At 36.4% G+C, this 12,399-nt stretch overlaps 1 protein-coding gene across 1 annotated transcript in view; it reads left to right on the top strand.

Moving 5' to 3' along the window:
* LOC145991787 (dynein axonemal heavy chain 7-like) overlaps nucleotides 1–12,399 on the top strand; it is a 113,887-nt gene that overhangs the window by 47,797 nt on the left and 53,691 nt on the right. The window contains exons 19-20 of the mRNA XM_083127838.1: nucleotides 10,374–10,590; nucleotides 12,021–12,156. Of these exons, the coding sequence (XP_082983964.1) occupies nucleotides 10,374–10,590; nucleotides 12,021–12,156 (353 nt within the window). The remainder of the gene's footprint in view (nucleotides 1–10,373; nucleotides 10,591–12,020; nucleotides 12,157–12,399) is intronic.

Genomic DNA, 12,399 nt, shown 5'->3' with positions numbered 1-12,399 from the left:
AAAAATAAGGGAATTCATTGTCCAAGAAGAGTCAGATGGTTTGGGGTGTGTAAGCTCACTTAAGGAAGGGTAACTAAGTGTATAATGTACTGGATGAAATTGAGGGTTGAGCGAAGAGTCGGCAACACACCATCAGTTACTAACAGACAACATTACCTTGCTTAAAATACAGGGTGCCCATAAGTCCTACCTTTTAAATTAGAAAATATTTTTTTCGTTGGTGAGATTTATAAAAGGCTTGTTCAAGGATAAAAATACTTGATCTCTAAGGGTGTGATACCAGTGGATTCTTAATTTGATTTTCGTTTACATTAATAGTGAGGGTTTCTTATTAATTCCTTTCCGCCCAACTACAACTGGAGCTCCTAGTACCGCAGGCGAGACGTACGAAGGGCCTTTCTTTGAAGATTTCAAAATTGTTATTTTAAGGGTGGAGTCTGGGATTAAGGTTTGGGGTCTTTTGTGGTGCCATTGTCAGAGTGTTGACCACACCATTAGCACACTGTCAAAATATTAAAAATACTCACCAAAATTCCACCCAGAACTCAAAGATGGACACTGTGTTAGAAATTAACTTGAAAAAGAGAGAAACTAGTTTAATAAACAGAATAAACTTAAAGGTGGCAACATGTCTGTCTGAAAAGAAGACATTGCAACACTGCCAACCCCTAGATAAACAATTCCAGTGTTCATCTAGAGATCGGCTACTTTCCCCTTCCCACCAGCCCTTACAGTAGACCCCAGTCTCAAGGTGAGCGCTGGAAGCATCCAGATGTTAACAGGTCACCTGTCTTCTTGTCTGATAGGCACCCTGAAATAAGAATATCAAAATATTAAAAATACTCACTAAAATTCCAGCGAAAACTCGAAGATAATTGTGGTGGTAAAAATTAACTTGAAAAAGAGATCAAACTTGTATAGAATGAAATGAGAGATGGTAACAAGTCTACCTGAGATAAGAAACTGTGAATGATATCTCAACACTACAGAGATTTTGCCGCAAAGTGCCAAGCAGCATGCAACACTTGTCATGTCAGTGTGAAATCTCCTTTATGGTAAAATCTACTCCCAGGGTGCATCCATATATCAAGTGGCTCACAGGTCATAACACTGCCTCTCTTCCAAGTAGACAGAAATTAACATTTAAGGAAATTTTGACATACAAACATGAAAAGATGTGGTAACCAAAAGTCAACATAAAGCCCAGAATTCTTTCATAAGGGGAGTGGGGATATTTGTTTGATATAAAGAGCTTAAAAATTGAAATCGTGAACAGGCTTGGGTAAAGTATTATGCTCACTTTTGTGGCTGAGTGGTCAACTTACCATCTTGCCATTGAAGGTTCGTGATTCAAGTCCTGGTCTGTTTCTTTGTGAGTGTGTCTTCATCAATTTCATCTAATAACGATTCATTCTCATCATGATTAGCCAGAAGTAGCAGAAATATACAGATGTGAAAAAATATCAATTTACAAACATGCCCATCAGATGTTTCCCTTACTTCGCACAACAGTATTTTTTGTGATAAAAAGTTCAGTAAACTTCGATAGATGAAAATTAATTCACACAAGTAAAGATTCCTAATGAAAACACTAACAAAATATACAGAAATAATTAATACATGTCTCCAATTGGAATGATGCACTGGTTTCCATCTGTGTTAGACACTCCTGTGTTAACTCCCGTTCTCTCTAAGCTGTAAAGAGGAGAAACACTCCTGCAATGTTGCACAGATTTGTAGCATTAGAGAGCAACAGAATTATCAAAATTAATTTGTAACACTTTGTTGGACAGCCGTACGTGTACATACATGTATATCTAAGACTTAAATCTTACGCTCTGTCCTGTGAATCTCTGGAGCGAGTGAACGACAACAAGTCTCTGTGCAAGTGGTGACTCGACCAATGAACTTGTGAGAGGGGAAGCTACCAGCTGTTTGCAGCAATGCACATTGCTTTGCTCCGCCAACTTGCTTTCTCCCCTTCTCTTCTGTTATGCGCAACCTTGCTCTACAGATTCCAGAGACAGAATATGGTATTAATATTATTTAAGTTATGGTAACTTATTGCATGAATTATGAACTCGTATCCTTGTCAGTAAATTAAACTAAACCTCTTGTTACAGCCACTCTTTGAGGGCCAAAGGGTACCAAGTGGCTTCCCATTGGACGATGCGTGGGATCCATAGTCACTTAACCCACCCTCGATTTCGCAAGAATTTTTTTTATATTTTTTTTTATGAAGATTATGTGTTGCTAAGTGTGAAGAAACAAACTCTGGAGTTTGGAAAGAAGTATTTAGTACTGTACAGCCATTTATAGTTGCGAGGTGGAAGTCTACTTGCTCCGTCCCTGGGGTAATTAACCTACCACCTGCAACCGCTATCACGGCTCCGCCTTTCTCTGTAGAGTCCCTTTGGAAGGCATGTTAGAAACTGTCCGCAGCATCCTGCCCAACACTATTTTCTGCACTGAAACATTATAAAGGTACCAAAAAAATAAACCTCATAAGGTAACTTACCTCTCTATCCCTAGGCCAGGCATTTGCGGATCGAAGTTAAATTTGAAAGTCGTAAGTCGTATGTTCAAAGTCTTTGTTGTCCTTTTCCACAGAATACTACCCTCCCCGTACGTTCCATCATAACAAGTCGCAAATTATCCCATCCCAGAAGTCATTCAGAAAATACAACCCTACCCTTTACAGCCTTCAGTTGCCAAAAAAAATGTGCACGATGTTCCAGAAGATAACGTATTCACACACGCTGAGGATACTGTTCAACAATATGTTGTATGATATTCCCTCATCGCATCTCCCAATAACATATTGCAAATTATCCCATTCCACATGTCAATCATAAGAAGAAAAAGAGAATGTGTAGACGTGCGCCTGTGACATGAATCCATGATGGAAGCCCTGGAAAATCATATGAATGTTACGTAGGTAAGGATTTTAAATATTAAAAATATGTAAGTTTTGTAGCATATAGATCTCCAAAAATTACTTTCCGTGCTCCAGAATTTCTTTCTTCACACTTAGGAACACATAATCTTCATAAAAAAAAGAAATTAAAAAATTCCTTGCAAAATTGAGGGTGGGTTAAGTGACCACGGAGTCGATGCATGATCACCATCACTTATCTACGTTTCTAGACTGGCCTGCTTGTGGAGTGGTTAGCAAAGCATGCTACTGCACCAAGGGTCCTAGGTTCAAATCCTGGCCTCAGCATGGGTGTTCTTTGCAAGTGTCCCTTCTTCAGTTTCATCATATCGTCACTAATCCTTGTCTTTTCGATTAGCTAAAAGTGGCAGAAATGCAAAGAAAAAGAAATACAAATCAGTCAATCATAGAATGGGCTACTTCTTTCTTTCAAGTGTCTTCCTGATTGTTCTCTTGATGCTGGGTTAACACGTAACTTAAGAGTCTTCTATCAAGAATTCAACCCAATACATGTGTACAAAGTATAATTGTCCATCTTAAAAAGTCATATGAATACATTCAGTATTTTCCTTTTAAAATAAAAGGGCAAGCACCCTGAGTTGTCGACATTTGATCTTGTCACCAAAATTCCCAAATTCGAGTCCTGGCATGGGCATCTTTTGTGAGTTCCCTTCATCTATGTAATCTAATCATCACTCATTCTTGCCATCATGATTAGTCAAAAAATGGAAATAAGGAAATGTACAATAACAAATATATAAAAATAGTGATGAAAATTGTTTTAACTTCACTTTGTGCCCAGATAAGCCAATAAGGTCTAGATCCACAGTTTAAAGTGAGTTCTAAACCACTATGTAATTTGTCTCTGCCATTTTGAACCTGAGACCCCTTGATTAAAAAACACTACATGATATGGATGTCTCTAATAAGGATATGTTAGACAAAACCTATTTCAGTCACCCAGTTTTGTAGACATTAATTATGGATGCAAATGAACCATTCAAGGTCTTCATGATATTTTATCTCAGCACTGTATACCAGTACTTTATTATTACTTGCAGGAACTTTCATGTTGATCCATCCCTATGAACTTAATGCTAAAATAGTTACTGTATGATTTATGTTCCAATGTCATCAATGAATCAACAATACTATTCATTCTTATTTCTCATTATGGACAACACCTCAACTTCAGTTGCTCAGTAATCACTTTAAAATTCCTAAGTTCCATTCATTGTTTTTTTCTTGTAACAATTGCTTTTAACATTTCCAGCATTGTTAAATAATTCAAAATATACTAGTGTCTTTACTAAGAACTGTGCTGTTTCTTGATGAAGCAAAGTCTTGAACATCCAAATGTTAATCAAATACCTGCAAGGAATTTCAATAAAATGGCTTACAATTATATTGAATGTATTAGTATTACTGAAAAATTATTTTATTGTGACATTGCTAGCTTCAAGAAGACCACTGCAAACGATCACATCGTCAAAACAACATACATATATAACATTGATTTGTTTTATTTTCCATAATAACAGTGGTATATTCTGAAAATTGAACCTGGTTAACGACAATAATTTTTTGCACATATATTTTATACTAATTACAAACAAATAGAACACCAATGCAAACATACAAGTAAAACAAAAACAGAAGTCCAAACAACTTTGCATTTTGCAGCAATTTCATCAAAAAAGTTTAACAGTGGTATACCAGGTAAAATAGGAGAATACTAATTATCTTAAACCTGAAGGTTTATGGCTGCATCAACACAAGCCTTCCATCTGTCCCTATCCTGGTCAAGATTAATCCAATCTTTTTCATCCTTACCTAACGAGGCTCTGGAGAAAAATATGCAAGTCTTTGGGCATTTTTATTTGATTCTGCATACTTTGATTGGCTTACAGAAAACATTTCATGAAACTACAAAAATTGCATGGTGAAATATAATTATTCTATTAATGCACTACAATCCTGCAATGAAGAGCCAGGACCAACATGTATTAGCAAATCCTGAAAACTTTGACCTCCTGTAACTGTAAAAGTATAAGGCCCAGACAAGAGAAAATTGATGCAGTTTCTTACCTAGGTTATAAGTGTACAAAATTCTTTGAAATCCATGTCGGTGGATGATACGGCCTGTTCCTTGGAAAACAAGAATGGTTCATTCGCTCATTAATTAATGTTTGAAACGGATTGATTGTAATGGATTTTACCTTTGAGAAACAAACTGTGTATTTAAACATTTACTTTGCAAACCACATGTGATAGGTCTATGTGAGGGACATGGATATGCAGTTTAATATCAGTATAATGAAATAAAAACCAGATGTTGAACAAAGAACATATTTAATTGAAAACTGGACATGTGCTTGAAATATTCACATACATTGTATCACACACAGAAAGCTAGTAACAGAATATATCTGTCTGTGGTTTCATTTCTTCTAGCCATGAAGGCCAAACCTTGTAGCCATACACTAATACTTACACCCTCCAGGTGTTCCAATAAGAAAAATCAGGTGTGTTTATAGCAGTAAAAATGTGGTGGGCGGCAATTCCTTGTAGATGCACTTGGAAAGGAGTAAAGTGTGCCAGTAGTTGTTCCTGGGTATCAAGTTCTGTCTGTGGTGGTTCTGGTACTGTCCCACCGTGGTTGGCTGAATTTCCTTCTGGAGATGAAATATCGTCAGTGTTGCATGTAACACATCTCTTCAACCACCTGGGGTGTACCACTGGAGTGACTTCCATCTTCTAGCATGATCTCATAAAGGATACTATCCTGAATACGATGAACAATAACTCCTTGAGTGTAATTTGGAGTATCGTGTTCAGGGGATTAAACTTAAATGGCTGAACCGATAGAGAAGGTACCATACCTCGATGATGAGTCTTTCTGAAATGGTTTCGCTGACGTCCTCAAATTTGAACGAAGATTCACAAATACATCACTGAGTTCCCACCAAAACCTGGACCAGTGTTGTAAGACCGACACAGCTGGTAGGCTTTCCTGGCCACCCAGTTGAGTGTTCCGAAGGATGAAAAGGAGGTTGGCAATTCCCATATCCAGTTTGAGTGTGCTCAGGTTGGGTTTGTAAGTTATGAGCTTGGTAATGCTGGTCTTGACAGAACGAACGTATCCTTCGGCTAAGCTGTTGGTAGAGCTGTGATAAGGCAGTGAAGTGATATGTTTGATCCCATTCGTAAGGCAGAAGTTATGAAATTCGACCAAAGTGAATTTTGGCCTGATGTCCGATATGACAGTGTTTGGCATCCCTAGAGTGGAGGAAGCACATAAGCCAGTGGATCATTTCCTTCATGTCCAAAGGTTCGTGTGAAGGACATGGATATGCAGGTAAATATTAGTAGAACGAAATAAAAACTAGATGTTGATCAAATAACATATTCAATTGAAAACTGGACGTATGTCCGAAACGTTCACATACATAGTAGGACAATACAGACAGCTAGTAACAGAATACATATCTCTGTATGATTTCTCCTCTAGCCATAATGTAGCGATGTGACATGGCTGAAAATTTACCTATTCCGATACATAAGATTATTAAACAAAAATGGGATGTTATTTTCTGCATGACAAAAATAAATTTGGTATGTACATTTCTATTGCATATCATGTGTATATACATATATATTCTCAAGAGATGCAAATGGACATTTGCATCTACAAAATATTATGTAAACCTAGAGATTTAACATTAGTACACAAGCAGTTCTTTGAAATGCAAAATGAATTCCTGTTCTACCAGATTCAACTTCTGAAATATAAGATTTGGAACCTCTTATCGCAAATCTGTTCAGCAGCACAGAACACTCAATCACTGAATACTGATGCAGCAGGTATGCTCAAGTATTTTCTCAGCACTTGCTTCAGTTTGAATACTCATTTTTGAATTTCCAATACAACAGCAGATCCTGGTTCAGCAATGTACTGTTTTATTTCCCATTTATAGTTAGGTTGATCCTCTGAATGAGAGTTTGCAATAATTTTATTACAAAACTCTACAATAATGACGAATCATAACCAAATTTTAAAATAAATCTTGCAAAACTAGAATATAAAACTTATTAGAAGTTAAAACTCTAGTATAATCTGTACCGGTTTAAATATCAGATTTTTGCCGATTCCGATACCGATGCCGATATGTCAATTTCTGCCAATTTTCATACATCTGCTTCGGCACATCCCTACCGTAAAGAATAAACCTATTAATCATACATTAATACCTGGACCGTGTGAATATGAATTATATGTTTTTATTCATAAAAATTACAACTGTAAAATATTGCACAAAATTACAGGCTATTTATAAATATATTTGCTTGGTAAAATTATAATTATTTTTAATATTACCAATACTCTGATATGTGTACATTGGCCAAAATCAATAGAGTAGTGTTTCACCTGACCCATCTTTATTATTATTAATTGTTGTTATTATTTGTGAGAATGATGTGGTTATGAGGGGGAAAATAAATTTAAAATATAACAATTTATTGTGTAATGCATACTCTGGAAAAATTGAGGATTCTGGAAAACTCCAGGAAAATTAATTTATATTTCATTTATTTATTTACTGCCCTCAACAGAGGTAAACCTCAAATTACAGACGGCAGATAAACGTACAAATTCATTGGTTTACACAGAAAAGAAACTTAAACAAAACATAACAGGGTGTCTACCAGTTAAAAACGTCAAGGAAAGATCAAGAAATTATACTTTTCGTCAAAAATGTTTTTTGTCTTTTTACAGTATAGTGAACTTATATTGTTATATACTAGAGATCTGTGTGGGCGAGCATGATTCACTGCAAGAAGGAATATCCACTTATCCCACGTGCCTTCAATCCACTGCGCATGGTGGAGGGACACGGTCTGACGTCGTCCCTGCTTGGTTCTTTGCTGGGTGGGATCCACATGCTTACAACTGCGGTTGCAGACTAACGACTCATGCTTGTGCTGGAGCGGGTATTTGCAGTTCATCTGGGACTTTAAGCAGGCAGTCGGCACAGCCATGATTATTCTTGGCACAGTGCTAAAACAACAATTTGATGATAACTGAGGAGACTGTTCAGAATTCCCAATGAAACCTACATAAGTAGATTCAGCATTAAAAAACATGTATTTGACATGATTATTTCAAACTCCATTCCAGTACAAATAAATTGTAAGCATAAGTAGCAGGATACACAAAGGACTGAGAAGAGTCACAATTTTCAAGGTTGGAGAAATGGCGTAGTGGTTAAGGCAGGTGCTTGCGGTAGTGAGGGTCTTACATTCGATCCCCACTTGAGGCAACTTTACTTTCAAAACTTTTTTTAATGTCTAGTTGCATTTTTATAATTAATTAGAACATATTGGTAAATTCAATAAAAGAAAATGTAACTGATTTACCATTCTTATGAATTCGATTTTATTTCTTTAAAACTACCCTCTTAGCAATCGCTTAAAAAAAATTGTCTGGTTGTAAGACCAGAAATCGAGAACATTATTATATGGATGTTTAATTACGAATTTGCCGACAAGCATGGCGAAGTGGTTAGCACAGCGTGCTATGATACTAGGGATTCCAGGTTCGAATCCCGTTCCAGGCATAGGTGTTCCTTGTGAGTGTCGCTTCATCATTTACCATATCAATACTTATCCTCATCGTTGCGTTTGCCAAAAGTGGCTAAATGAAAAATCAAAATAAATTGCGTATTTATGAAAGATGAAAGAATACTTTTTTATATATATAAATTGTGACACTTTTGAAGTATTTATTACAAAATGTAAAAGGGGAATATTTTCTTTCGTAGGTTTGAAGGTTGTCAGTAATTCGATCAAGAAGAAGTAGTCTGGATGTTGGGCTGTTTTGTTTAAAATCACAAGATTTTAGAGACTCTTGAATTGGTCTCTAATAAAACACGAAGTTAGAATTGAAATTTCATTGGTTTAGGACCATGCTATAACCGCACTAGAGACTTGTCCTGTTAAATTTGAATCCTGCCATAATAACTTTTAGGAAATTAATTTTCTGATATGGATAAGCGCTTTCAAATGGGCACCCCAAACTATTTAGTAGAGGCTATGAATACTTCCTATGTCCTTCAAGTAATTGTAACACCACTGACGTATCCAATTATATCTGACCTAGATTTGTTGTTAACTATTAAAACATGGTTACCAGTACTACACTATGTTCCCTGTTGTTTGAAATTAATAATATGTTACCAGTACTACACTATGTTCCCTGTTGTTTGAAATTAATAAACCTATCAAACGGGAAGTCACTCAACAGTCGTTCACATTTTACATTTTCAAGATTTCTACTGAGCAGCCTTTTCATGCAGTGGCATTCATAATTCGAACATTGTATTATCAGTTTTAACAATATTTGCCTGTAACAGATTCGCAATGTGTATAATGAGTGTTCCTGTATTCCCTGTCCGTCCCTGCTTCCGATGCCCGTGCTCCCAATGCAGTAGACAGCGATGGTCGTCGGCTGCCCACCTGCTGTTGAACCACGCTGGGTACTGATGGACACCTGAAAACATCCCCTTCAGATCGGCGAGTCGGTTTGGTTCACGACAACAGCTGCGCAGGGTGGGAGTGGGCAGGTATTTCTTCCCGTTGCGGCGGACGGGCACTGTATCACATTTGCAGACCTCTATTATATGCCTGTACTGAGATTTGATGAAATTAAATATTTGGAAATCTTACATTTTATTGAGTTGTGTTTTAGATTTATTCAGTTGGTTTCATAAGAATTACATTCTTGTATGGGTGAAGTTTTGTAAAAATATTAAATAATGTGGCCATTCCCTATCCACAATGAAGTTTGAATCATTAATTTTCATGTACATTAACAATTAAAGAAAGTCTAAGTCTCTTGTTAAAGTACAGCTTCAGTTTTCATCTTAACCAACCTTGTGGTGGGTGTTTATCATCGAATCAAATATCTATTTTCAGGGAGGGGTGGGGATTAAATAAATGTTAAGAGAAAGAGAAACAAGGTCAAGAAAAAGGAAAGAAAGGTCAAGAATTTTGTATTTGCTATTTTGGTAAACACCCTGAAACAAGACCTAGAGATAAAATGTGGTCAATATATGCACATATGACCAATAAAACCAACATAATAATTTTCAAAAAAGCTAGACAATGGCACTGTGGTTGATTCGTCGCGTTGTAATCAAGGAGTCCCAGATTTGAAACCCAGTGGAGGCGCATAGTGGTTCGGATCCCACTTTAAACTGTAGGTCTAGTCCCGATTAGCCTTACTGTGCATACAGTGGACTTACAACACCAAATCAAGCAACCATGTAGGATCCCTTTCCAAAATGATATGCTAAACACACACAACACTTTTGTTTGGAAAAAATAATGTATGATTGAATATGGACAAATAATTAATTATCTCCTTTACCTTACCTAGGTAGTGGCTCCAAAACAAGAAAAACTGTTCATTGTGGACCAAGAATATCAGGCAACAATGCAGGTGCTACTTGCCAAGGAAGCCGAAGTAAAGGAATTGGAAGATAAATTAGCAGAGCTGGAAGAACTCTTCAGTGCAAAAGAAGCAGAAAAAATTGAGCTGGAGTTGCAAGTGAATAGATGCTCTGATAAAATAATTAGAGCCGAAATGTTAATTGGTGAGCTGCACAAGTAGCTGCAGAATATGACTTTCTGCTAGTCCGTGTGTGTATGTGTGAGTGCGAGTGAGAGAGGGGGGGGGTATGATGGCTGATAACAATACTGATGTATTGGTATCAGAAAATATTAGTTGTATTTTAATCACCAATACCAGCTGTGGCCTCCCCAATGGCACAGTGGTAGCATCGCCACCTTGTAATCAAGGAGTCCCAGCTTTGAAACCCTGTGGAGGCACATTGTGGTTCGGATCCCACTTTAAACTGTAGGTCCAGTCCCGATTAGCCTCACTGTGCATAAAGTGGACTTAAAATACCAAATCAACCAACCAACCAATACCAGCCGATACTTTTCCATATTCTGGGTGTCTCGTAAAGCCTGCAAATATGCTGCACAACACTTTTGCATAGTCTAACAGGGTGTCTGCCAGTCAAGATCCTTGAAATTATGCGAAATGAGTAATTTTCTTTATTTTTACAACAGCATTGTGTGTAGATTTTGTGCTTAAATGAGTATCTCATATGCAATTATGAATAATTTAAAGCAAAACTTGGGTAGATTTCTAAAATATAGGGTAGATTTCTAAAATATAGTTCCATTGGAACATTTGTACATTAAAATTTAAAATGAACTAATCTGCTTTGAATTGTTCGAATTTTCAAGTATTTGTATTGGTGGGAATCAGTTAGAGTAATGCCAGTTGCATTGGTTGGTAGAAAGTGATATTGGTAATAATAAATCTTTTAAATGAGTTATCTTCTTAATTAATGTATGAAACCACTGCATTAGGTTTTGCCTTTGAAAGCAAAACTATGTAATTAGACATTACTTTACAAAATCAGGGTACATGAATCAGATCCACTATTTCTTAAAAAGTAACAAAATGGTATAATTTTACACTAAATTCTAGGCTATATTTATAAAAATTATTAGCAATTTGACTGCCAAACCAATATGTGTATATCGTTCAATACTGATAAAGATAACCAATTCATTTATCTCATTCCTAGTAATATACTTCACAGAGAAAATAATTAACTCTGATAAGCTTACTATTCATTTTCCCACGTAAATTTTTTTTTTGCGATCGATTTCGCCACTTGTCTGGTGGGTTCATCAGGCATGTGCTGTGCTAATCATTACTGTCATTACACACCTGACGAAGCTACCAGACGAGTGGCGTGGCGAAATCAGTTGCGAGAAAAATTTATGTGGAAAAATGAATAGTAAGCTTATCTCTACGTAACCACCAAACAGATATCTTTAGATGCAAAGAGAAAATAATTACAAGGGCTTATATATTTTTTCTATGCATATGCACTTTTTATGTTAAAGATTATCAGGATCAACTTATTGCTGACACATTATGTCTTGATTGAAGTTTTCCCCACTTAGGGTCCATGAATCATTATATGATTTTCTTTTCTTTTAGGTGGACTTGGAGGGGAGAGAATGAGATGGACCAAAGCAGCAGAAGATCTACAGGGTGTTTATGATAATTTAGCAGGAGCCATTCTTGTTTCCAGTGGGTTCATTGCATATCTGTCACCATTTACACATGGACTAAGGTGTGTAAGAATAAGAATTTTTAGAAGCACAATGAGTCCACAGAAAATAATTACAAGGGCTTATATATTTTTTCACACGATTGGCTTACCTTCAACTACCAATCACTTAATAAAATAGGTCTCCCTGATATCATAGTGGCTTGCCATATCACCACGTAATCGAAGCATCCCTGGTGGAGGCACATTGCATAATGTTTTGGATCCCACTTTAATAACTAAAACAAAATATCAATGTAATATGTA

The sequence above is a fragment of the Lepisma saccharinum genome, chromosome 8 (genome assembly GCF_977018435.1).
Source record: "Lepisma saccharinum chromosome 8, izLepSacc3.1, whole genome shotgun sequence".
NCBI lineage: Eukaryota > Metazoa > Arthropoda > Insecta > Zygentoma > Lepismatidae > Lepisma > Lepisma saccharinum.
Note: the sequence above shows the minus strand (reverse complement) of the source record. Positions and strands in the feature narration are given on the sequence as shown.